This window comes from Pleuronectes platessa, chromosome 4 (genome assembly GCF_947347685.1).
Source record: "Pleuronectes platessa chromosome 4, fPlePla1.1, whole genome shotgun sequence".
Classification (NCBI taxonomy): domain Eukaryota; kingdom Metazoa; phylum Chordata; class Actinopteri; order Pleuronectiformes; family Pleuronectidae; genus Pleuronectes; species Pleuronectes platessa.
The window spans coordinates 28,613,435-28,640,850 of NC_070629.1; the positions used below are offsets into that span (position 1 = coordinate 28,613,435).

General features: G+C 43.1%; 3 protein-coding genes across 3 annotated transcripts; 2 read left to right on the forward strand and 1 right to left on the reverse strand.

The window, feature by feature from the left end:
- Positions 1 to 3,585: 3,585 nt before the first annotated feature.
- On the forward strand, positions 3,586 to 5,238 carry LOC128438757 (C-X-C motif chemokine 10). The gene is made up of 4 exons (XM_053421441.1): positions 3,586 to 3,745; positions 4,171 to 4,288; positions 4,446 to 4,526; positions 4,990 to 5,238. The coding sequence occupies exons 1-4, from the start codon at positions 3,673 to 3,675 to the stop codon at positions 5,051 to 5,053; spliced, it is 336 nt and encodes a 111-aa protein (XP_053277416.1). The 5' UTR covers positions 3,586 to 3,672; the 3' UTR covers positions 5,054 to 5,238.
- Positions 5,239 to 10,022: 4,784 nt separating this feature from the next.
- cnot6l (CCR4-NOT transcription complex, subunit 6-like) lies at positions 10,023 to 18,119 on the reverse strand. The gene is made up of 12 exons (XM_053420947.1): positions 18,005 to 18,119; positions 16,120 to 16,241; positions 15,186 to 15,372; positions 14,655 to 14,740; positions 14,346 to 14,435; positions 14,106 to 14,174; positions 13,826 to 13,983; positions 13,276 to 13,430; positions 12,926 to 13,077; positions 11,855 to 12,076; positions 11,200 to 11,402; positions 10,023 to 10,244 (listed from the first exon to the last, which is right to left on the reverse strand). Exons 2-12 carry the CDS (start codon positions 16,229 to 16,231, stop codon positions 10,023 to 10,025), a joined length of 1,656 nt encoding a protein of 551 aa, XP_053276922.1. The 5' UTR covers positions 16,232 to 16,241; positions 18,005 to 18,119.
- Positions 18,120 to 19,012: 893 nt separating this feature from the next.
- mrpl1 (mitochondrial ribosomal protein L1) lies at positions 19,013 to 25,820 on the forward strand. Its single transcript, XM_053420847.1, has 9 exons — positions 19,013 to 19,061; positions 19,900 to 20,008; positions 20,159 to 20,426; positions 21,307 to 21,390; positions 21,732 to 21,803; positions 22,511 to 22,622; positions 22,761 to 22,861; positions 23,040 to 23,121; positions 25,473 to 25,820. Exons 1-9 carry the CDS (start codon positions 19,031 to 19,033, stop codon positions 25,574 to 25,576), a joined length of 963 nt encoding a protein of 320 aa, XP_053276822.1. The 5' UTR covers positions 19,013 to 19,030; the 3' UTR covers positions 25,577 to 25,820.
- Positions 25,821 to 27,416: the final 1,596 nt, after the last annotated feature.

Genomic DNA, 27,416 nt, shown 5'->3' on the forward strand with positions numbered 1-27,416 from the left:
TGGAGAAGAGTGAGGATTGAACCGCCAACCTTCTTGTTGGAGGACGACCACTCTACCCGTAGGCCACACCTGCCCAGGGGCATATATATACATATACAGCTGTTATTTGCATTGTATATGATATTATTTGAATACTTTATTTGTTTTGGGTAGTTAACATCCATGAGACAAATTCTGATTTGAGAACTATACACAAATAAAACTTGATTGATAAATATGAGACCGTGTTATGAATCGTCCACTGTGAATAAAGATGGCCGACCCGTCTCCACTTCCTCCTGTTGTTCCTGCAGTTCAACCAAATGAAAGTTTTAAAGTCTAAGAAGAAAAGTACAAGAAAGTGAAGCTTGGCTGATGATTGGAAAATAGAATTAATATTTCTCTGCATGCGATAGATAATCTGCATCTTAATCATGTAATGAGTGGGCAGCAGTTCTGTTCCATCGAGACAAGGTTCTGTGATTCACACTGCCACCCTCTGCTGCACTCAGCCCTCTTGTGGTTCACACCTCTCAATCATCGACTCAAATCTTTACGTCTCTCGTGTACCAAGCATTAAAACAATAAACAGCTCCCCCCCCCCCCCGGTCTCGTATGAATCAACAATCCTTCTCGTTCTCACCTTTAAACCAACGTATCGGGGATTTACAGTAAATTAAGACGTGTGAGCGCTGCAGCGTGTGGTTGAGAGTTTCCTTCTCAAAGTAAAGCAACGAAACAAAGTGTGAGACTGTGATTGAGAGAGATAGAGATTTATTAAAACGTGGGCAAACACTGGGAATCGAACTACTAACTATCGCAACTTCTAAAGTGTCCAGAACATTTCAACCTTGTAGATTTAATTATAAAACTGATAAATGCCTTAAATCCCGTTAACGGCAAAGGGAAAATAGATTTTTTTCATGCAAAGTTTCCGTTTTACAGAAATAAGTCTTGTGGGTGAGTTTGAATCTCGGGGGGGGGGGGGCTGAACATTGTGTTCTGCGGTTGAAAGTCTGGACTTTTTCAACCAGGGGTTTCCTTTGTTGGGTTTAAGATACTGGCAGAGTGTGTTGAAATGACAATGAACACCCTAATATTAGAAGGTGGCATATTCTGAGACAGGAAGTCATGAGGAAGTGTCTGCAGTGTGGAGGGGGGGGGATAACTTTCCTTTTCACAGCTGGATACTTTCTCTTCTGCTTCAGCGAAACTTCTCCTCGTGAATTCTGAGTTTTGTTTTATCTAGAAATTGAGGAGAAGTGAAATACAGTATGTTTCTTCTTCTTATATATTAAAGGTCAATGCAAAGTTTACATTGACAGTTGATCAGTTGTGTATCTCGTTTACAGGCGCCTGGTTTTAAGGTCTGAGCTTCACGGGAGTTAGTCGTCTGGGTTTCTCAGATCATCTCCTTCTCGTTTGTTCCACATCCAACATGGTCACTGTGAGAAGCAGCTGGTCACTGATCACTGGTCACTGGTCACTGGTCACCAGCTGTGCCCCCCCCCCACCCCCCACCTGAACCCTCCAGAGGTTTCTGTGTCTTTGTGAATCCATCTGAGCTTTAACCACGACCTCTGCTGAACGTCTGGACCTGATTCTCTGGAGCTCATGTGTGAAATCATCTTTAGAGACAGGGCGAGACGTTGAGACGCCCAGAGGGAGTTGAGACATCCAGAGGGAGTTGAGACATCCAGAGGGACTCGAGACGCCCAGAGGAAGTTGAGACTTCCAGAGGAAGGGAGGAACAGCTGAGTCCACACTAATACGCTCTTACCTGCCCCCCACCCCCCCCGGCACCAGGAAACTACCTGAATCTTTTCTCTGGTTCAACATCTTACTTATTTCACTTTCTGTGCTGGAGTCTGCTCCTCTACTGTCAATTAAAACTGCACATCCCTAAATATTATTTCCAATATTTCATACAGGACTCAGATTTAGAACATGGACTCTTAGTGTTTTTTTTTACGACATATTGATTTAATTATGTGGAAATATACATTTTTATTGAAATCGTGCCGGTAATATTCACCAGAGTCCTGCCCTGGATGATCAGGGGGTCCTCAGTGTGGTCTCAGTAGAGTTCAGTGTTTACTTCACATGTCAATCAATCAATCAATCAAATGTTATTTGTATAGCCCATATTCACAAATCACAATTCGTCTCACAGGGCTTTAACATGGTGAGACCTCCTCTGTTCCTTAACCCTCAGCAGGAGTAAGGAACAACTACTAAAAACCCTTTAACAGGTAAAGAAGGTAGAAGCCTCAGAGAGAGACACATGTGAGGATCCGTCTCCCAGGATGGACGTGTCTGAGGTCATCTAGTTTTAAATCTTGAAATATACATCAGGATTATTGTCATCAACGGGAACAAAAGTAAATTATTTACCAGCAAGGATGGGGAAGAGAATAAAAATAAAACTTTTTGCTTCTCCAATATTTAAATATTTTCTCCTTCCTGATTTCAAACTGGGACGAACCCACAATCTGTCCAAGGCCAAACTTCACTGTCTCCAGTTGTTAGAGTTTCTACAACTGTAGAATTCAATGGTTCTTTAATATTGAAAAGGCTTTATCAAAAACATTTTTGATAAAGCTTATAGTTAGAGCCGGTCCAGCTTCTCTTCCCAGCTTCTCCTTCCTCTTCTCCATCGTTATCTCATCAAATAAATTCATATCTCATCAATACATGTTACTGATTTGAATTCTTCCCCGGAGTCCATTTGCCTCATCGCCCGCAGATCCAGGGCCGCGGCTGTGGCCACATCGTGGATTATGATCTGTGGATCGCTTATCAGAGGTCGTAATGGCGGATTCTGTATCGTGCTGGCTGATCGTGATAATAATGGTAGGTCCTTTATCGTGTTGGCATCAGATTCTGGTGGTGGACCACGACCGAGGTGGCAGCTGATGATGGATCCTAACTGGCGGCAGTGGACAATGACTGTGGACTTTAGTGGATCCGATCATGATGCTGGATCATGATCTTGCTGGCTGCTGACCATAGATCACATCATTAGATCACAGCAGTACTGCCTGATAGGTAGTATTTCTCCTCAGATACTCAACCATAAATTACAATAATCCATAAATTCACGGACCTTCAGTTATGCTTCAAAATGTTAACCCTTATCGATGCTGCTAAAACCTTTATCCTGATGATGTCCTCCTCTACATGTCTGTCCGTCCTGGGAGACGGATCCTCACATGTGTCTCTGAGGTTTCTACCTTCTTTACCTGTTAAAGGGTTTTTAGTCATTGTTCCTTACTCTTGCTGAGGGTTAAGGACAGAGGAGGTCTCACCATGTTAAAGCCCTATGAGACAAATTGTGATTTGTGAATATGGGCTATACAGATAAAATTTGATTGATTAATTTTGTGCACTAAAGCTTAAAAAAAAAAGAGTTTTACAGACTTAACTCAACCTGACACTTCAACCAACTAGTGATTAAATAAATAAAATAATGTAGGACCTTGTTTTATTTAAATTGCAGTGATGGGTACCGTCCCACATGGGAAAAACTAAATCCAGCTTACTCAGCTAAATGCCTGGAATTGATCAATTTTTACATTCTGTCGAGTCAAGAGGAGTTTTTTCCTCCTCACACTTCCTTCTCTGCTGCTTTATAAACCCAGAGCTCCTGTGTCACATCCTCACTGGTGCAGAGCGATCAAAACAGCCGACAAGATGATGATGATGCAGAAACCCCTGCTGCTGCTGGCGGCTCTGACTCTCTGCTGCTGCATCACCTCCCTGCACGGTAAGAGGATCACTGTTAATAACATAAACAGTGTGATTAATAACATGATGACCTTTTCTCTGTTTAAGCAACTCGAGGAGTTTTCTCCTTGATTAGTTTTAGTATCATTGTACTTTGTAGTATCTTAATGAAACAATAAGGTGTCATCTGCATAGAGGGATATTGTTCTACTCTTAAGAACTACTGTATATTTATAGTATATTGCACACATCTATTGTTCCAGTTACTAATTTAAACAATTTTCCGTTTAATTATTGTGTCTTGAAAACACGTTTTTAATGAAAAATTGTGCAAAACCTATTAAATCTTGTAGTTTCTGCAGCTTTCAGTCAGTTCTTCAGTAAATGGAGTAAATTAGACCCCCTGTGGTCACATGACCGAAGTTTCATGAGTTAACTCAATTTTAAATTTGAATTTCCTCGCAGCTTATCGCAAGCGCGGGTGTCACTGCATCCAGACGACCAACAACCAAGTCCCTCGAAAGTGCATCAGGAAAATTGAGGTGATCCCTGTTTCGGGTCAATGTCGCCAGACTGAAATCCTGTGAGTAGTCGTGACTGATTTCATAAAACTGTGGGTATCAGATATAAAGAGTTTTATTTCACGTCATCAAAATGAATGAATGATCTGCTGCTGTGGAGTCCTACTCTCACTCCTGAGGAAAGTTCATCACTCTTTCATTTCACTTGTCTCTCACCAGGATCACAAGGAGAAACGGCCACAGGGTGTGTGTGGACCCAGAAGAGAAGTGGGTTCTCGAACTGCTCACAAAACTGTACAGGTGAAGACTTTGACTTTGTTTTTTATGAAAGGATTAAATGATTGATTAAGGTTTCAGGGTTTATAGATATGATTAAAAAATAATCATCACAATTTTAAAAAAAAAGGTCACATTTAGCTGTGTGTAGGTTTTTTCAAGGATTCACTTGTCAGTTCATCTTCAACAGACACAATGATGATGGCAGTGTTTTGATCCAGGATGTTTTGGTTTCATTTCTTTATAATGGGAGGAAGTTGGGATGTTGTCCTCGATCTTTATTTACAATCTGTGTGTTCAAAGGTCAGGCTGCATCAGTGGGAGGGCGCCCTCTAGTGCTGACCAGTGATTATTGCAATAACAGACATTTTGCCTTGTCTAATTGTATAATACTGTATATATTTAAAATGTCATCCCCGATCACAACACAACTCCAAACTACCTGATCACTTTTTAATTAATTGATCTCTTTTTGTTTTAATTCCAGCGAAAACGAGACCTCGAGCAGAACCAACGTTTCAACCAACGCTTCTTCAAAACTCGACGCCTGATCACATCCTGTGGCTTCGTGTGACTTGAGGGATTAACTGCAGGAGAGTGTATTCGTGGTCCAACTTAAAAAAAAAAAGATTTTTCTACTTCATATTTGTCCATTTTGCCATTTTAATATAAAAAATGTGATTTGATTCAAAAACGGATTTTTTAAATAAACATGTGATGGTAACATTCTCTAAAACTGCGTCTCTGAATAATTCTTCTTGGTATAAATGAACAACACAATCCGGTTTGTCCTGCTGTCCACAACGTGCTGGTTACTGATGTGTTGTTTTCATGAAGAAATAAATCACAGACGAAAAGTCTCTTGAAAAGTGACAAGTTTATTGCCTACATGAGGAGGTTGTGTGTGTGTGTGTGTGTGTCTGTGTGTGTTTGAGGTGTAACAGCTCACATGTCAGATACAGCTGTAGCCTTTGTAGACGTCCATCACTTCATACATGTAAATATCAACTCGGATTTCCTGTATATATATATATATATATATATATATATATATATATATATATACATATATATATATATATATACATATGAGTATTCAATTGGCAGTTCTTAATCAGTTTTTGGTCATTTATGCCTTGTACAGATCTTATTCTAGTCATTTTCATACAGCAGAGGTGGCTTACAACAAACTGTTTAGCAGTGCAGGGGCCCCCAGGAGCCACCGAGCACCCCCCCCCATACATCTTGTACCAAAGGGTTCTTAGTGGAAAAAACTGCCATCTCCAATGTGGCAACTGAGAGAAAAGGGCTTTCCACTTAATAACTTTAAGAAAATACCCAAAAATAACATCATAAAATGTGAATTCACTTATTCATACATTTAATTATTTGGAATCACCCTGTAGGATTTTAGGTAAAATATATTTCATGTCCAGGTTAATTACATTTCAATAAAAAAACAAAATCAACTTAATTTAGGGACTTTTCATTGATTTTAAATCTCTTTATTTATATATATTCATCCATTTACATGTATCAAGTTCTTTGGGTGAAGTTGTTAAATGACCTGATGACACAACTGAGAACAACTTCATTCGTTTGTATTAAACTGCAATGTGCAGCGGGAACTCGGCTTTCAAAATAAAAGAAGGACCTCTACAAAGGCTAAACCTGTATTTTCTTTGTCGTGTTGTCGAGTCAGAGAAACACAAAGTCAAGCGCCTCCACCGACACAACACAAAACCTCCACTCGTCCCCACAAGCCAACGCCAATTTAGTCTTTGTGACGTTTAATCATCAAAACACGATGCACACGTTGAATTCCACAGAACAAAACCCGCTGTGTCTGATCCAGCTCCTCACCACAGAGCTGCAGCTCCACCTCCCCCCCCCACACCGACACCGACACCGACACCTCCCGTCTGTGGTGGAGGCCGAGCGACTGAAAACCAGTTTGGTGAAATGGAAACTCAACATGCGAGACACACAGATCAGGTTTGAGTGCAGCTCTTTAAAATCCTCTGGAGGAGTAAAGTAGCACCTTGAGTTGGTGACTGCTGGTGGCGGCTGAGGGACATCACCCAGTTTCACTTCACTGCACTTTTAACACATGAATAAAACAAATCTGCTGAAAGTTGCTGGGAAGCAGCGACTTTAAAATACTTAAAATGTTTCCAGGAGCAGAGAGTTTACAGAAATACCAGCCGGGGGGGGGGATTCCTTAAATCTTCTCCTTCTTAAAATTGACAGATTCCCAAATTACAATTTTTACTTATACAGTCAATCTGACTTTTAAAACGTTTTTACCATTTCTTGTTTCCCAATCAGAAATATATATTTTTTATTGGCCAGATTTCCACAAATTAACCAGAACACCAACCTGTGCATCCTCAGTGTTGTTAACGAGACATTGACACAATGAACAGGACACACCCTCTACACAGCAGCATTCTAGAGGTCGTTTCAAACTCAGTTCAAGGTCATAATCTCTGGCTTCGTGTAATTTACAGGTTAATCCACTGCGAGGGGGAAACATTTACACGATATCCTTTGAATTCATGTTCCCCGGTTTGGATGCAGCGACCCGATTGGACGCCGTCGAACACGTGAGAGCAGCTTTGAGACAACAGAACAGCTCTTCAGATAAATCCTGATGTTCCTCAGGGAACATGGAGGCGTGTGTCTCAGGAGCACGCTGCTGTAAACCTGAACAAACGTAACAGTCATAACAAAAAACTAAAAAACAAAAACCGGGGCCAGATAGTGAACGACAGGATTCTTTTTTTTTTACATTCAGAACTTGCATGCAATGGCAGTTTAGATAATCCTGTGGAGAACACAGCTCGTTAATCTGCAGCAGGATCAGCAAAAGAAAAAAGGAAAAAAAACACAAACGGGTGAAAGTGTGGATTTCAGATCTGCGGCAGAAATGAATGATCAGTCCTCAAACTCTGAAGTGGATGGATGGATGGATGGATGGGTGGATGGATGGATGGATGGATGGATGGATGGATGGATGCATGATGGCGCTGGGTTAATCTGAGCGTCTTCGTCTCATGGGCAGTGCTGCTGTTGGAGGAATTGTACAAACTAGGCACGTTGTTTGTAGAAAGGTCACGTGATGCAGAGCCGAGCTGATGAGGCGTGTGAGCACGAAGCCGAATGAACACATCAAATAAAACAAAATCAAAATCTGTCTCGAGAGAAAAAGCTTTGAGACGAAGAGAAATAAAAGCCATCAACACAAACTGCTTTCAAACCTAGAACTTTGATTTTCCTCTCAAAGACCCGGTGACACTGAGTCGTACAAAGTACCAGTTAAAAGACTTCAGGGGTTTTCCAGACGGGTGGAGCTATGGTATTCACATATGAAATCACTGGGCAAAGGAAAAAGTATAACAAGTACATCTATGGACTTGTGACGAAGACATACGCCCCTTTGTCTGGAGAATGGTACGTTCCCCCCCTCGACATGTGAAAGACGCCCTGTCCCCAGAGACAGTTTTTCATTTCTGTACAGCTGTTGTACAAAAAACAAAAAGTCAGAGAAACCCTGTGAGGTGAGTAGAGGAGTGAAGTATAAGCCTCAAAATGCTCACGGGGATCGATCGCTCTGGAACCAGAGGCCGACTCGTTCAAGTCAAATCACGTGCAACCCGAAGCAGAAGCCGACAGCGCCCCCTACAGGCCAGTTCAACTGATCTGAATGTGGGGGTCGGGCTACAGCTTAACTCCTGTGAGTCGCTCTGCAGAGACCGAGCTGGGAATCGAACCTCAGCTTCTTCTCTTCGTACCAATCAATATGATTTAGATTTTTCTTGATCGCTGCCTCGTTAATTATCTCACGACGCTGATCTCACATTCTGGAGCCACTGGTTTAGAAGAGGTTTAACACTTTAGAAGTTTGGCTTTGAATTAGTTTTTGTTCTTTAAATAAGTATAAATAGGTCCTGGAACTAACCATCTGATACTTGTCTCGAATGTCCTAAAACAAAACCAGATGACGATGATGTTTTAAAACCTTTAAAGAGTCTGAACCAAATCAATTTCTACACTTTTTGCATCGTACTCGTTTAATTTGCCAGATTTGGGGACTGGATCATACGTGCAGCGGTGGTTTTATCAAAAATGCACCAACACGTGGGACTTCAACAACATATATGCATGTAACGCTCATACCTGTGCTTATAAAGGATTTTCAGAATAGCTTCCTGAACGGCTTTGCTCGTATGACGCGACTCAGAGAGTCTGGAGGTTGAGAGGTAATGCTCGATGCATAGAAGAGCCCTGAGTCCCAGTGTACGTGAAGGGCTCTGGGTTCTAGTCCCCTGACACAAAGTCACAGAGTGGAGAGGAACCTTCTGGGAAATACATTCGCCTCCTGCTCTCGAATCAGGAGCAGATTCTTCGCAGGAGCTTTTATTTGTTTTGCCCTCTGGCAGCGATAATTAAATATAATCTTAATATCTGCAGAGTGTAAGTCACTTGTTGTTTGGGGGGGTGGGAGGGAGGGGGGGGATTCTTTGGCCAGTCAGGTGCTGGGAGTCAGGACGATGCTCTGAAGACGCCGGTCACGTGCAGAAGCTAAAGCACATTGTGTGTCTGCGTCAGGACTGAGGTGCTGATATATTTCCCGTCTTAAAAACAATTCAAAGTGTATAAGGTGGCGGGGGGGGGGGGGGCAGGGCGGGGGGGTAAATTTGGGGGTAAATTTGGTGGCAATGTAAATCACAAGTTGCATCTTTTACACTCGTCCAGATTAACATGATACGTCTGTGACGATCGAGGAGAAGGTTCAACATTCATGGAAGTGAATGGACCTGAGGGGAGGGGGGGGGGGGGGGGCAGTCTGAGTGCCCCCTGAACTGCCCCCCCCCCCCCCCCAGTGCTGTATTGACCAGTGGTTTATCTACCTGTGGCGTGAGGTGATTCCAGCTTCTAGTTCCCATGAAACAAACCAGTTTAGTGTTACAACAAAGTTATACTGTGTTTTTTTTTTTAAAAGCATAGTACTTTAAAAAGTATTTTCTTTCGTATTGTCGACTTATGTATTTTAGGGTTTTCTTGGCTGTTCAAAAATATTAAAACATGTACTGATGTAAACAAACCTTTCACGTCCTCCTATAACAATCTGAACTTATTGTGTTGATGTGTTTGTAGTGCGTTAAGTTGTGTTGTTTAACCCAAATAAAATTCAGAGGATATTTCTTAAAAAGGTCGACGGCAAAAAGAAAGCAGCTTCATCCCGAGCCCAACATTTGGTTTCTAAGGGGGAGTGGGGGGGGAAGAAAAACAAATACACATTTACAGTGTGCAAAAAAAAACACAAAGAGGAGCAACAACCAGGGCGAATGCTTCACTCCTTCTGGGTCAGTGTGTCTCAGGGCTGGAGAGGGTTGGATGGAGTCTGAGGTCTATCGTGATCGGTAAACTGTACAGGGTCCTGTAGAAAGCTGGGGGGGGGGGGGCAGTGTTTAAAAGGTGGGACAGGACGGGTGGGCGGGGCCCCGTCAGGCTGCACTACCTGTTGACGGGCAGGTGCAGCCCGTTGAGGGGGTTGAGCGGGTGGGGCAGGGAGGGGCGCAGCTCCAGCTGGGCCAGCAGGGAGAAGTGGTCCGAGGGGATGTGGGGGTGGGGGCACCCCGTGATGTTGTTGTCGGTGAGCCACTGGCTGTCCAGTGGCCCCAGTAGGCCCAGTACGCTCATGTGGTTCCTGGAGAAGAAGATGTAGTCGATCACGCCCTGAAGACACAAACACACAGAGTCAGAGAAACGGTCACATGGTCGTGAATCAGATCAGAGAGCAGCGATAGAACTTTTCCTTTAGAACAAAGCTGTTGTATAACTTTATCTAACCACAACCCAAAATACAATGGACAGGGATGAGAACATAGCCTGAAACTGTGAGTTTGATATTTAGTTTTTTATAAAGATGAATTAATCTGTAACAGTGTATTTATCATGTTAAAATGGATAATTTAACGATGGTTTTATCAACCTCTCCGGTTTCCATCTTCTCTCACACACAGCTTTGTGTGTTCGTCTGTCAGCTACACAAAAGTTTCCTGTTTTTTGTTTTGTGTGACGTCTTATTGATCGAGACTCATTGTGTTGTCAGAGTCTCCTGCATCACAGCGGATACGTCTGCCCACTAATGTGTTGACTCATCTCTTGTTATTAATCGGTCGTGAATCATGATCTTATTTGTCGTCACTGGTGTAAACGCCCACAAACCGACCTCAGTGATCATAAATCTGTAAAGACGCCGTGGTGAAACAGGAAACTCCACAGAAAACACTGTTGAGCTGTGGGTGGTTATTAGTTCAACGCCCTTTGACACCAGCAGTTTCCAAACCTTTGACACAGAATGGGCGAAGTGTGGTTTCTACACTTCAAGGCCACAAATCAGCAAGAAGAATCCCCCCAATTTCCATTATTCGCTAACAATCTATAAAAAAATCATAATAAAAAATTCCAGTATCTATTAGTATCTATCACCATCAATCTATTAACAGCCTTTTGGAAAAGTGCTTACTCTGTGGAATTCAATTCAAATGGCGCCAACTTATTAACAGACTCTCTAACGTAATGAAATGACATCATCTGGCAGAAGAACAACTGGAATCCGAGAGTCTCACTCACAACATAACGTACAGTTTGCCTTGTTAAACAACCAGCTCATGAAATACAGGTTCACCTTGAAGTCGTAGGTGTAGTTGGTGTAAGGCATCAGGTTGCTGTCGTAGGCGCTCTTCAGCTGGAAGCTGTGGGTGATGCTCCCGTCCGAGGTGCCGTTCTTGCCGTTGCAGTTGAAGTTGGTCAGAGAGTCGCTGTAGCGGAGCTCCTTGAAGTCCTTGTGGTTCTCAGACACGCCTCCGTTGCTCAGGAACTCAACCACACCTGCACAAGAGTAAAACTTCCATTGCAAAAGGTGCATCACGTTAATCCTTCTTATTTTGGTGGCTGTGGCTGAGGGGTAATTTCCCCACTGTGGGACTATTAAAGGATTCTATCTATCTAGAGTGGTCGTCCTCCAACCTGAAGGTTGGCAGTTCGATCCACAGTCTGACCCATCTGCATGCCGAAGTGTCCTTGGGCAAGATGCTGGACCCTGAATTCCCCCCCATAGAATAACAAAGTGCTGCGAATAGATGCTCTGTATGAATGTGTGTGTGAATGGGTGAATGTAAAACTGTCTGTAAAGCGCTCTATAAATACAAAACCATTATTTTAAACGACCGTAAAGAGGCTCGCGCTGTGTTGATCAAACTGTTCGACACAGTTTTAACACAACATGGGAACCAACCAACCAGAGTGGGAGGCTCAAGCGTTAACAGGGGCTCGGGTCCTACCGGAGTCGGGCAGCGAGTTGAGGTCGGCGCACAGGACGATGGGCACGGAGGAGGGGTCGGAGGTCGGCGAGCCGGTGGAGCCCGCGGCCCTCTCAGCGATGCTCTTCAGCTCCGACAGGAACATCATGGTTTGGATCAACTTCACGTCCGAGTACTCGGGGTCCCAGTGCATGTGGGCGTTGGCCACCAGGATCAGCTGCTTCTCCTGTGGAGGCTTCATGCCTGGAGACAGAAGAACCCACTGGATTAGATCAGTGACAGAAATCAGGACCTGGACAATTACAACCTGAAACAACCCTCAAATGTTAATGAGCAAAAAACGAAAGGAATTTGAAAGGAGCTATAAAAACATCACATCCCGATAAAGCTTTACATTTACGAGAATGAGGAAGGAATTTAAAACTAAAGCCAGAACGTGACCTTTGTTTATGCAAGTTGAGAAACTCAAAAGTGCTGAGACAGTAAAATCAAAACTATTACAAAGAGATTTAGGGAATTACAATACATAGAAATCAAAACACAAACGGGAAGTTCTGGCTATAAATTGAGTTTCACATTGTCAATCATTGTCAAGAGAAATGAATGAACTGATTACAACTGATCATGTGATCAAACCCCAACACAAAGAGATCTGTGAAGCAACTGACCCCTTGTGGCGAAATACAGAATAACTTATTAGATTTATCTGCCACAGTGCAAGTGGGTAGATTAAATATAACTCATAATGTAAAGATATGATATTTTAAAGACAATATTAAATGTAAAAGTGTATCTGTCTTTTCAAAAGTATAAATTTAGACAAAAGGAACAAAGATGACATCACCTGGAGCTCTGAATATGTTAAACGATTAATTGAAATAACAGTTGTCAGATATATTATTAACAATTATATACATATATATATATATAACACTGGAGCAATCTGGTTAAACTGGGGAGAAGTAGGGCGAGTGTCTGTGAAGCTCTGAGGCCCAAAGCGTCTCCCTCTGGATCTCAGAACCAGAACCAGAACCAGAGCAGTGATGTTCCCTCCTGGGTTCTGGTCTGCACAGTTCACAGATCAGCTCTTACCGCCGGAGAACATGTCCTTGTTAACCTCGAGCAGCACGGCCACGCCGATGTTGTCTTTGGTCATCACTCTGTTCAGCATGACCTCGGAGCCCTCCGAGTTGGCCATGGCCACCTGGTTGAACTCCACCGTGTGTTTCTGGATCAGCGTGAACCTGCAGGAGGGAACACCACCAGGCATCAATATCCAGGGAGGAGAACTTTGATCTATGAATCATTCACTTCATAGATAAATCATAGAATTCCTGCTGACACCACCTGCAGGCACAGTGTGGTCTGATAATCTGAGTTCGTTTTCTACCGATGTGAACGTGGCTCAGTCCAGAGAACCACCTTCCACAGTGTAAACTCACTTCTCAGTCTTAAAGAACACAGCGCAGCCGTCCACGTGTTTCCTCTCCTGCTCAGAAACCAGTTTGGCGCGAGACTTTGGACAGAAGTAGCCGTCGTAGCCGTGCTCCTTTAGCGTTTCCAGAAACATGGCGTAGTACTGCTCCGTCTCCACCTCCTGCAGCGACACGGGGACGAGAGACGACAGCAGTGAGTGAAAGGAACAGGATGTGTGAGTGAGAACATTTCTTATTTTCTCTGATCACGATGAAGTTACTTCCTCCTTAAGATGCATTTTTAATAACAGCAAAAAGCAAGTTTTTAAATCTACAGATCAGCTCTATCAGCTCAGCTCAAGAAGAGGACGATTCACAGAGAGCGAGTGGACGTGTTGATGTTTTTAAACACGTGAATGAATCAGACCCGGAAAATCTGCTGCCGTGTTCTTCATTGGTCAAATGTAAACTCTGGAAAAGCTTTAGACTCTCGATACATTCTGCTCTAATGGTCGTCTGATTAGTTTTTCAAAATTTAGCTTAAAGCTGTGGTTGTACCAGGAGCCTCTTTCTTTACCTGGAGACTGATGATGTCAGCGTCACAGCCGGTGATGTCCTCCATGATGCCTTTCTTCCGGTACTCCCAGTTGAGGGCCCAGGACGGACAGTAGCCGTACAGCTGCCGCGTGGCGTACTTGTCACACAGCACGTTGTAGCACATGACCGTGAACACGGCTGCAGGACGGACACGTGGAGGACACATTAAACCGGATGACAGAATAACGTGTCACTTACAATGAGACTGTAAATGTGGTCTTGACTCCAGCAGGCTGAAGGTGAAACCGCTCCCGTCTTACCTGCCGGCATCATCTGGTCTCGCTCCTTCAGCGCGATCCAGGGTCTTTGGGGGAGCTGCTCTGGGTGCACTGGAAACCGGAGGAGGAGGAGGATTAGTGCTCATTTGTCCACGACTAACACAACAGTACACCAGCTGTCGTGTACCTGTGGTGCTCAGGTGTACAATAAACCACAGGGTTAAATATGCATGAGTTCCAGTAAGCACTGGTGAGGTGAGGTGAGGCGCCCGAGCCGCTTACCGGCCAGATTGTCGAGCATGTAGTTCAAGAGCTTCCTGGTTCCGTCCGGCTCCTGGTACAGATTCAGGATATCTTGGGACAAAGGATTTCCTGCACAACAGTCACATGAATAAATTAACTAAATATGAAACATGCAAAGAATTTCATTTTAAGAAAGTCCGATCCATCCAAAGACGTTTATTCCGCACAGGAAACAAACCAATATTGTGATATTTAGGTTTAGACCAGAGTGTAAAGTCCAAAAGTTAAACACAGATTAAACCAAGTTGTTTGTCCCACGTGATGGAACTAAGATCAGAAAGCACTCACCTTTCAGCCCCAGGGTTTGTAACTGGAACAGCCTCCCAAGCTCGTAAGGCAGAACTCGCAAAAGATTGTTGTTTAAAAGCAACTCCCTGCAACACACAGGACACACACGTCAACCTCTCTGTCACAAAGCGGTGATTCCTCGTCTCTGATGCAACTTCCATTGTCTTTCAGTCAAAATGATTTGTCCCTGCTCATCATATTCGTTTTTGTGTTACATTTTGAGGTGAGTTGTGTTTCTGAACACTTTCACAATCTCACCAACACATATTTTCTCTTCTATGCTTTGGGAAAGTTTGTCCCATAATCCTCTGAATGAACAATTTATCTTTAAAGAAAGGACATGCACTGTTAAGTAAAATGAAAGATATAGATCATAAGTATAAAATTTAAGCAAGAGAATATTTTGAAAAGAATTTGGAACATTCAGATTAACTCATCATCGCAGTGAAAGGCTGTTTGGTTTTCATGCAGGCCGTTGCTTGCGGGGACGCTCATGTGTCCCTGATGTCCCTGAAGGTGTCTCTGACCAACCTGAGAGCGACCATGTTGCCCAGCTCGGCGGGCAGGCTCCGCAGCTTGTTGGACGACAGGTTCAGGTACACCAGGTGTGGCAGCTTGGCGATGTCCGGCGGGATGCGGCTCAGGTTGTTGTCGTTGATGTGCAGCGCCGTCAGGTGAGTGAGCGTCCACAGCGAGCTGCTCAGACTCCTCACCCGCCCTGCGTCCACACACACACACACACACAAACATCAGATACACAACCTTCTGATCGGCTCAACACTAAACAGACTGTTTTAATTTTTGACCTTTTCAGGACAGAACAATATCTGATTCAGTTCTTCATTTGGCACATTGATGCTTCTCACAGGGAAAAACCACATGAAACAACAACCGGAAAAACATGTGACACAAAAAAAACACAATTAAACCAGGCTGAGAGAATCCAGCAGAGTAACCCGACACTGGTGGAGAACTCTGGGACCAGTTTAAACAGCTGAATTAAACCAGCTGAAAGAAAAAGGTTAACGTTCTCCCTCAGTAGCTTCATTCAGAAAGAAATCTTTGTGATGACACTAGAAACCTGATGAGCACCTGGTTCTACGCTAAATTAATTTTTCATCTTTCAGTTTGACATTCGTTCAGTCACAATCCTCAGAGGCCTCGTGGTCCCGTCTGATCAGAGACCATCTGAGGGTCGGTGTCGAGAGAAGTTCATCGTATGGTTCACACATGTTCCTCGAACCAGCAGGAGGAGAATCCATCTTTTCAATGGGGGCTGAGATTCAGGATTATTTATTATTATTAGTTTCCTCTGCGCAAGAAATCAGACAATTCAGCTCCGCTTCGATTTCAACAGAAACCAAAACACGAACCAAAACGATCCCGACACGATTTTAAAACCTCAACCTGCTCAGCCGGGACGTTTCTGTGGAGGCAGAACCAGAGGGGAGTGAGTTAGACTGACCAGAGATCTCCAGCTCAGCCCAGTAAGACTTCTTCCCATTGGCTACGTCCTCGGATGACATGATGGTGTAACATCGGCGGGGATCTGGAGGGTCATATTTTTCCTTTGGCATACCTGTTAATCTGAGAGACAGAATTCAGAAACCGATGAAAAGCCACGAGCAGGAATCGGTCCTGTGCTAAAGAGAGCAGACAAATAATGATAAAAGAAATTAGAAAAGGAATAGAGCGGCATTGATTTATCAATTAATAAATAGCCGATCGGCAGACTCTGGATTGTGGCATTTATAAACTATGTTCTGAAAACATATATTCAAAACATTGAATCAATAAATATACAAAATAAATACAAAATAATCAATGGCCATTATAGCCCAAAATAAAAAGCTTACACTTTATAAAAATCTATGTGGTTTAATTACGATTTTTTTTAAATATTATATACAAAATAAATTATTTAACATATATAAAATATTTTTCTAGGTGTGTAATAATGACGTGTTTGGTCTTGGGCATTTTGTTTAAAACAAATCTGCTAACTATTTTTAGTTTGAAAAACGTCTTAAATCTTTAAATAACTTTCACAGTTTAAAAGTCAAACATCCAAACATTTAAGTTTAAAATAGACAAAAGCAACAAATCCTTATTGTTGTATAAGACTAAATACAAAGTTACAATAAAATACAAATAAAAACTTGCTCAGGCTGTTGACTGTCAAGATGAATAAAGAAAAACCAAGATACATCCTCTGTTCTGCAAGTATTTATACACAAGAAAGTGTCTGACGTTGATAATAGTAATACAGGTGGTATTTCCAGGGAATAGTACTTAATGTGAGATACACTGTGTATCTCAGTGATCACGTTGTAAACATAACGGATACACGATGTGTGCCATTCTGGATCTGCAGTGACACGTCCAAAGGAAAAAGAAAGTGTAATAACAATAAACTGTAATTATTTATAAATATATAAACACGGGGAAACACTCAGTGCAACAGTTACTGAACCTGCTGCTCATGCATGAAGAGTTATTAATGATATTTATTACACAAGAAACACATTCTCTGCACCAAGTTTACTTATACTTTTAAATACTCTGGGGTACGTGTTGCTCTGTACTTCAAGGGGGGGGGGGGGGGGGGGGCTGTACTTGTGACAGAGTATTTTTACATGAAGGATCCCAGGGGCTCTTACTGGAGCTGCTCAGTGAAGAAGAAGTTTCTTATATAACCTGTTTACACGGGACCGGGTCACAAGTTGGCGGCTGCCGGCGGACACACACACACACAAACACACAACCCCACACAACCACACACTGATCACATGTGAGGGGTTTAAACTCGGGGACACTGCATGCTAGAAGCAACTGGGAGTCTGCTGCTGGGAGAACTGGGAGTCTACTGCTGGGAGAACTGGGCAGCTGCTATGGTTTAAGACGTGTGTTGGTATTAGAACAGCTGAGGGGTTCCAGACACAGCTGTCATGTCAGAAGTGACAGGGCCCCGTGCGGGGGGGGGGGGGGGGGGGGGGGGGGGGGTCTGAGCAGCTGTCACACCGGGGTGAACGCACTCTGGAAGGGGGGGGGGGGGTCACGGCTCCACGTTATCTGACGGTAAACGGTTTGAAAACAGCGCCGGTTCCCGGTGCGAGCAGCCGCCGGGTGAGCTCCGATCCCTGGCGCCGGGTCAGTGCGGCTCGCGGCGGCAGGAGCACACACCGCCCGGGACCCAGCGAGGCGGAGCGCGGGGTGGGGGGGGGGACACAAACACACGAGTCAAGCGAGGGAGCGAGGGGGGGAAAGCGGGGTTAAGAGCGTGACTCTAACCCGGGACAGTCCCGGGTGAAGGGTCCCGGACCCGAGGAGAAGCTGCGGAGGGACGTTACCTGCATGCGGGGCCGAAGGAACACGGGTCACTGGCGGAGCCGGAGGAGGCATAAGCATCGAACCCGCGCAGACCCTCAACGTCCCGGAAGCACGGGGAAGAACAACAAATACGGCTTCCGCTCGTGCCCGCGGCGCGCCACACCGATTTCCATCCCCCCCCCCTCCCCTCTCCTCTCCTCTCTCTACTTTCAGCACCTGTTCTTCAGTTCTGTTTATATCTAATATTGGAAATAATAAAGTGAAAACATGGGGCTGACAGGCAATAATAAATAAAATATATACAATGAATATATATAATGAACAACCTCTGATGGAATTAAACTGATGCTTCACTGATGGAACACACTTAAAAGTATATAACTGTACTCAGGTGTATCATATATTTAGGGTATTGTACTAATATCATAGTGGTATTAGTGCTGGACAAAAAAAATGTAATATACATTTATACTTAGTAATTAGTCGATTTTTTTAACTAAGGAAAGGTGAAGTTTACTGCCCAAATATATCAATTTCTACTGAATAATCATAACACTTAAAATATAAAGTATATGACTGTACTAATGTGTATCATATTTCTAGGGTATTATAATAATATCATAGTGGTATTAGTGTAACACAAAAACTTATAAATAAACACAAAACATTAGAAGAGTTTGCTGCCTCAGATTTGATGGGGTTATAGTTAGTTAGTACAACCAAACCATTTCAATATCTAAATCAATATTTTATAGACGAACACACCCACGTGTTTTTTCCTAAGAAGATATGAATATATGGAAGCGAGTGTAGAATCCGGCACAAAGTGATTTCACCAAGTAAAACATCTTCAACATATTACATTTTTGTGTGTTTTACTTTACACGATATAATTAAAGTCTATACAACTTAAATTCACCATATATTATATTATATTCTCTTTTTAAAGATCCATTAGATTATCACTCTTTAAGATTTGTTCCTCCTCGGGCGGAACCATTGTCACAGCCTCGCTGTTTCCACCCGGAGCAGAGAAGTTCCCAGACATGGCATCCTGCACGCGGATTGTGTGGAAAGGTCAGCTGCTCCAGTTTAATTCACTTTAGTGGAACTGGTTTTAAACCAGTTCATTTATAAGATAAGAGAATAATAAACTGTCTATTTGTGTGTTTGCTTCTGTGTTCGCTAGCTCACCTGGTTGAAGAACACAGAATGTCCGAGCCTCGTCGGGGGAAATGTGATATTCTGAATTTTCTCTAATTTACTGAACAATTCCACACTTTGAATAACATCGCGTGTGGTCGTTTCAGAATCAGTGACATTTTCTGTTAAATTCGGCTTTAATAGAATTAACGTGGCAGCTTTTAATTCAACGCTAATAGTCGTTTTGGGGATGGAGTCCCCGGTCTGTGCTGTGCGTTCCTGAACCACAACACGTCGTGGTGGGCGGAGGAGAGAAGCGCTAATGAAACAAGAAGAGTGGAAGTTAAGCTACATTAAGATCATGTGTCATTGGTCATGTGCAGCCGAATTGAAGAGTTAATAGAAGTGATTAGACCTGTCATTGAAAATATTTTTTTTTTTTTATGCGTGTGTTTATTGATAAGAGAGTTTGTCTTAAACAGGCAGATTTCTGAACGAGGTTTCGGGGTTTTAATATCTATCAACGCGAGTGTCTGTAGTTTCAGCCTGTTGTGTTTATAGAAGCCAACATTTACATTATTTACTACAGATAAACACACTGTTCACTTTGCATTATGATCTATTTTACAGATGTCAACATTTCCTCAATATAGTTTGATTCAAATCCACAACAACCACCTGGTTGTGCTTCATGCAGCTCATTGCTCTGCTGCAACGTTTCACATCAGCTTGCTTTTCTTTTTTAAATTCTAGCCTTTTGTTTCTTTTCCAGTTTTGTCAGGATGTCCGAGGCCTCTGCTCGGTGCCGCTGGTCCCAGCTTCACGGGCGTCTCCCAAGCATCACAGAGGAAACTCCCCGTCAGGACCTTTGCAGCCGTCAGGTGAGTTTACGAGCTCTTCCCGTCCAGACTTTGGAGACGTTGTCCGTCTTCCCCCTCCAACAGTCTGGCAGTAGAGCTCGTTGTTATCACGCAAACCATAAAATGAAGACGAGGCCTGACGAGTCAAGTATTTTTCGACTTGTTTGTCAGGACACAGAAGAAAGACAAGAAGGAGGAAGCGGAGAAGGAGGTGAAGAAGGAGAAGAGGGTAATCGATGATGCAGACAGACACAAGCCCTATGGCCGGACGGCGTGGGCCCCCGTGGATGACGTGTACGTTTTGAGGCACTACCCCAGGACCACGTACAACCCGGCGGAGGCCATCGAGCTGCTGAAGAACTTCCAGGTGTTGGACTTCACTCCGCTCAGTCAACCCGTTTACATCGACCTGAAGCTGGACATGAAGCTGGAGAAGAAGGTAACGAGGCTGTAGCTGCTCTCCTTATGATTCTGGAGTGAAAAAATTACCAGACCTCAATTAACAATCGACAAATCAATTAGTTGATTCTCAGAAACAATTATATGTATTTTATTTTACCAGAAATATAGAAATAGTGACTAAAATACACAATAATGGTTGATGAACTGCTGCTTTTCTTCAGTGTTCTCAGAGTTTATATCGTCGCCTTTGGCTCTGGCAGGTTGTAAAGGGTATTTTAAACTAATAGTTACATTTGATAGACTAACAATTAATACGTATAAAATAACAAATGTGCTAATTTACATCTGTCATCCATTGACAGGTTAAAGAAAACTAACATGAGCCAGATACAGAACACATAACAAATACAGACTCCAGTGTATAAATACACAAATAGAGAAATGGACGTGACACTGAAGGCCAGATGTAAAGTGACGTCCCTTAGCTGACAGCACAGTCTGTTAAAATGGAAACAGCTTCCTGTTAATCTCCTGGAGAAGCAGCTGGATCCTCACTATTGACTCCGTGGTCCCGCCGGCGTTTGATCACCTGCCAAAGTGTCTGTTAGAGACAAATGGTTTCAGACTTGGCAGGTTTGTTTGGCTCCTGTTCCCCTGGTACCGTTATCACCTCGCCTCCACACAGCACCCGGATATTCACAGCTTCAATTTCAACAACACAGGCAGGTTCAGGTTAATCAGCTGAAACAGCCGTGAGACAGAGGAATCAAAGCCTCGGGAGTTTGTTGTTTCCTCGAAACGATAACCTGAAGTTGGTCTGTGATTGACACGCGACCCTTTTTTTGTGTGTTCTCCCCAAATCGTGTGTTTTCTTTGAATAAATATATTTATTATTATTGTCATTATCATCCTCACAGAAAAAAGTGGATTCCTTCGTGAGCACCGTGCACTTACCTCACCCCTTCAAAACGGAGATGAACAAAGTTCTGGTCTTCACTGAGGTAACTCTCCTCTCCCTCTCTCTCTCTCTCCACCCTCACTGAATCTTAATTTCATAGCCAATTGATCGTGTGTTGTTGATGAATTGTTTTAGTATCGTCTGAGCGTGATTCATTTGTCACCCGGCTCGTCGGCGCTGAGCGGGGGCCGGGCTGGTGAATGTGTTCTGGTCACAGAGACCCAAACCACAAGATGAATATTCCTGACAAGCAGCACAAGTGGTGGCTTTGAGACATAGAAGTGCTTTTTCACGAGCGTAATGAACGAGGCTGTGGTGGTCGGCCAGACGCCGGCAGACCCCAGGTCAGATCCACATGGGTAACAACACTGCTTCTCTCTGCAGGATCCGAATCAAGCTAAAGTTGCTCAGGAGAACGGGGCGGTGGCTGCTGGAGGAGCAGAACTAATACAGCAGGTGAGTCAGACATCACACAAGAAGTTCATATTGAGTTAATTTTACTTTCTCACTTTTCTTTTTGTCGGATTGTAATGAATTTACTTTTAAAATATGTTTTTCCAAGTCCAAGCAAAGTTAAAATGACCAAGAAGAAGCCATAAACGTATTTTGTTTTTGTTGGACAAAGCGAATAGCAGTGAAAATAACAGTTCATCCCACCTATGATCAGTTTAATTATTTTTTGGTGAAGGTTTAGAACATTAAACTTAAGAATGATGATTCTACAAAGTGGTACATTGGTATTTTGCTGGTGTTGGACCACACACTGATCACTAACTGCTGTTCAACAGCACTGAGAGGAATTCATCTCGGCAGCGACTGAAAAACCAAACATCAAACTTTCTGGCAGCCGCGATGACGTTGTTAAATTCCACCTTAACAGTGGTCATCACTCAAAATGCTGTAATCCTTCATGTGGGGGGGGGGAGGCTCTGTAAGAGACGTATGTGGACCTGGAAACGACATTAAGAATTTTGACGGATTAATTCTCTGTTTATCAGTTAAAGAAATCCCCCGGACAACATTTCAGAATAAGAACCAGTAGAAGAGCTGAGGACTGAGGAGCTTGTTCTGAATGTGTACACCGTTTATTCTCTCTGTGCATCAGAGTCTGTGAAGTTTCATTTAATCCGATCTGACTTTTCTTTTCTCCTTTCTGTTTCCAGATCTTAGACGATGAGATTTCAGCCGACTTCTACGTGGCCGTTCCAGAAATCCTGCCGAAGCTTCTGCCGCTAAAAAACAAACTGAGGAAGAAGTTTCCAAAGAGCAAGAGAGGTGAGAGAGGCTGAGCGTGGAAAACACCTCGTCCTGTGTGTGTGTTGACAAATTGAGACTTAACTTTGAAGAAGAAGAAGGTCAAAGGTTTGTTATATTAACTCATTAGATGTGAATTCTCTCTCTGTTGTCTCGCAGGTTCCGTTGGCGTGAACATCCCCAAGATGCTGGCGTTGTTTAAAATGGGTCACGAGTACATGGTGGAGAGCGACCGCTTCGTCAGGACCCAGATCGCCACGGTGAGTCGGGATAGATCTGCTCCCAAACACAACAACAAACAAAATGAACCCACAACGTCTCAGATACGAGCGCTGTCGTCTCAAAACACGAGAAAAGACATAGAAATGCTTTTATATCAAGGACATTAAGTTTCAGTATTCAAAGTTTGCTCCTTCCTGTTTTCTGCCCTCTGCACAGCTGGACATGACCAGAGAGCAGATCTTCGCCAACCTGCAGAGCATCCTGATCGATGTCTGCTCCCACCGACCGGCCAACATGGGTACGCCCACTAAAACCAGTCCACACCACATGTTTGACCACTGACACAGAACCACTGCTCCCCCTCTGTCAACAGGAACTGACCGACAGCTCTTCAGAATCAAACTACACCCGGGTTATTGATTTCCTTTTGCTGTCAGAGAGGAAACGCTTTGACATCACAGTCAGTCCCCACATGAGGCTGCAGGGGGCGCAGCTGCTCAGTCCACTAGTTCCACAGGTTTTCTTTAACGAGGAAACGTGTAAAATGGAGGTGATTTGAAGCTGCAGAGTTTTCCTGTAAACACAGATTTGAAACGACCTCAGCTCACGACCTGCAGGGGGCAGCAGGGTGACTTCATTCTTTTCTCTTCATTTTCCCCACTTTCCTTCAATAACCCGGCGCCGAGGCTAATCGTCGGCTAATGGAGCCTCATTAGAGCGAGAGGCTTAAATGATCTAAAAAATAATTGACTCTGAGCTTCGCTAAACAAAACGCCATTAACCGCGCCCCGACTGAAGTGAACTGCAGAGCTCTCAGTAAGTCTGATTGAGGAGGCTCGTGGAGCAGCGGCCCTTTGTGACCTGGAACTCCTCACATCAAGAGCTCTTACATTTCCCATTCATCTCAAGTCCCTCTCTCTCTCTCTCTCTCTCTCTCTCTCTCTCTCTCTCTCTCTCTCTCTCTCTCTCTCTCTCTCTCTCTCTCTCTCTCTCGACCAGATTGCCGTTTAAGCTTGTGTCTCTTCAGCAGAAAACTTGAAATCAGTGACTGTGGACTCTCGTGCAGGTTGAGGGCTGTTTACAACGGGGGGGGGGGGTAATTTGTTTGCAGAGCAGCTTTCCCAGCAGCCCCTAGTTAGTTCTGTGTTCTGCTAAAAAAACATTTGCCTCGTGGAATCATTTGATACAATGAAACTTAATTTAAGTTTAATAGATGAGCTGACACACATATTGCTCCTTTTGCACCTGAAATACCTAAATATGAAAATAATATGAACAGGTGAGATGAAAAGGAACAAAAGAGAAAAGGATGTTAAACGAGGTTCAACCTGTCGCGGTTCAGAAATCCTTCAGAATCATTTTTTTTTTCGTCCACCAGTTTTCATATATTTAGCTTCAGAGCAGAGCGACAGGAAACGTGAGCGGCTGAAGTCTGGTGATTATCCATATGATGGGAGTTCTCACCGCTCCACCTAGAAGTGTTGACGCTCTGCTGAACCCACCGGGGACACAGTGTCCTCCACAGCCACAGTGTCCCCCACAGCCACAGTGTCCTCCAGGCCACACAGTGTCCTCCAGGCCACGCTGACCGGAACGTCCCGCTCGGTGCCTCGTTTCCTTTTCTGTAATTTGAAGCTGGCGTGTTGAACCGAGTCCCCGGGGCCCGTCTGATGGCGGCTGACTCTCTCTGAGTTTGTGCCAGTGAACATTACGCAGCAGGTCAACCCCCCCCCCCCCCGACGAGAGGCCGAATTTGTGAACTTGATTTAGCTGCATGAAGAAGTGAGGTCATCTACATCAACATCTATTAAAGAGTGGTTTGGACAGAAGCTATTGGCTGCAGCAGGAGCCGAACCAAGAGGAAACCTCACAGATAAACACTTAAAACTGAGAAAAGAGCATAAACGCAACGCGTGGGTGAGGAAAAGTAAAACCCCCCAAGGCCTTATGGGAATTATTCATGACAAAAGCTCTTGTGCACGCTGATAAATAAAGACCCGGGTGCAGAAACCAGTAGACAACAGGGGAAATGCTGCTGAAATTAGGATTCATAAGTAAAGACGCGGGACACTGCAGGGAATGGGAGCTTGTTTAAAAATGAAAGAGAGACGGAGGGTGTGTGGGGGAGAGACACTGGAAGCAGCTGTTTAATAGAATCACATTCAAATTCATGCTCAGCCTCATAATGGGACTTTAAAGTTTTCAAAAGCCTCCGAGTTTTTTTGTTTTGATCGTTTCCAGCTTCGGGAACAAAGCCGGGATTATTTCATGTTGGGAAGTTTCTCCTCAGAGAACGTCCACGTCAGTCTGGATTCAGGTTTATCACAATCACAGCAGCTTAATACCAGAAGTTAGAAGAAGAAGTTAGTTTCTCTCTGAATGTTGCTGAAGAGAAAACCATTGATTTTTAATATTTAACTGTTTTTTTTTATTAGCTCTTCCTTAAAAACATATATTTATTCAGTCAAACTTGGTTTCTGTCATTTTAGTGTTCATGGTTCTTTCTTTAGAATATTATTGTCTTTGTCAAACTTTTGAACATCTTCCTCTCTCCTCCTCTTGTTCTCGCCTCCTCTTCTTCCCTCTTCCTCTCTCCTCTTCTTCTTCTCTCCTTCTCTTCCTCTCTCCTCCTCCTCTTCCTCCTCTCAGGACCTTTCATCCAGCGAGCGATCATCGGCAGCCACACCAGTGAAGCTCTGTGGTTCAGAAGTGAAGACGTTTTACCCAAACCAGTGGAGAAGAAGGAGGAATGAGACGTGTTTCCCATTGTATATAATCATTGTACTGAATAAAGTGTTTGTTCTCCTGAGCTGTGATCCTGTAACTATTTTTAATAAACAAGGACAGAGGACAGAAGGTGACTTTTATTCATATTCACCCACAGGAAACTTATAAATCAGCTGATACTGTTTTACCTCTAGAAGTCTAGTGAGGTTTCAGTGAGTGTTCTCTGAATTATTAACTGTGACGTATTAAATCCAACTCTTCGTCCTGTCAGAGCGAGTTCAGCTGCCTCAGAAATTAATTTCCAGATTTCTTTCTAAATTCTTTCCATTTGTTTTCCCCATGTCTTCCGTTCCCCCTCGTTCAATCAGGAACATCCTCATTTTGACCAGCTCATTTCCTTTTACTCTACATGTTTGTAATATGAACGACTGAGTGACAATATAAACTGTCGTGGATCCTTTATAAATAACACAAAAAAGATTCATAAGTCACAGAAGAACAACTCTGTTCATCCTCGTTCAGTTTGAAGCTGTTTTGTCTATAAAACGACAGAAAACACCCAATTTAAAATATTCACCTCTGTTAGTTTGTGACCAGTAAAAAGTCCAAATCAGAAACTACCAATTATTCATGTTTGAGTTCTCACTGCAGCAGGTAGAACCCAGGTGTGGTACTGCCGGTTGAACACCAGGCGGCAGTGTTGACTGAGGCGGTGCTGCTGAAACCAGGTAGAATTGAACTGAGGAGTTTCCTGTTGCAGCTGAAACATCTGCTCATTGTCACCAGAGGAGAAGCTGAACATCTCGAAACTAACATCCTGCAGCAATAAGCACATTTACTCAGATCTACTTTATGATTTATGAGAGAGAGATTTCTTTCTCTCCTTCTTAAAGTCATTCATCCCTTCTGCAGGTGTCCATCTGTCTCATTGAGTTTATTTATTCTTATGCCTCATGTATCTTGTAATAAATGTCTGTTTTATTTTGTATTTTGTTTCTGTTCTATTCCAAATGAATCACCAGCAGTGTGACTTAAATAATAAAGTAGTTTGAATTGAATATTTAAAAGCAAACTCCAGCTCTACATTTTACTCAGACTTTGATTGAATATTAATTAATTATAGATTATTATCTTTCTGTTTATTTATAAATCCTCGACTGTCGTTTAAATCTATTTCATTCCTTTATTAAATTATTAATTCATTAATTTACTTTTCACTGTAATACCTGACTTTTTATCTCTTGTTTTACTCATTATTCTTTTAGTATTTTATTCTTTTATCTTTATTATTTCATATGTATTTGCCTGCCTTTCGTTTTCTTTCATTTCAAATATATGAGGTCAACGATGTTTCCTCACTTCCTGTTAATATTGTTTTTTCTGTGTGTGGATGGGTGGTCTAATCAGTTTTTATTATTTATAATATTTGTACTGTTCTCATTGCTGTTATTCTCTACATCACTTTGTGTTACATTGAGATCTGTTGTACCAATAAAGTCTGATTGATTGATTTACTCCAAAAACTTTATTTCATTGCATCAGTTTTCATTTCTTGAGTTTCAGCTCCTCCAGCTCGTTTGGTGTCAGAATCTCAAACCTGACGTTAAACCAGTGAATCAGAGTTTGAGCTGAACCAGGTCAGTTCTACATGAATGTTTTTCTATCTGTCTCTCCAGCGTCCACACTGACCGTCCTCTGACGCCGAGCAGCTGGATAATCAGTTTGATATGGAGATAAGTTGGAGCGTTTACTGGTCCCAGTGGGGAAATCAAGCTGCAGCATCAGAGAGAGAGAGAGAGAGAGGAGATGAATGAAATAATCACAATAATATAATTTACTCCACGATTCTCCAGATTCTGACCCTTA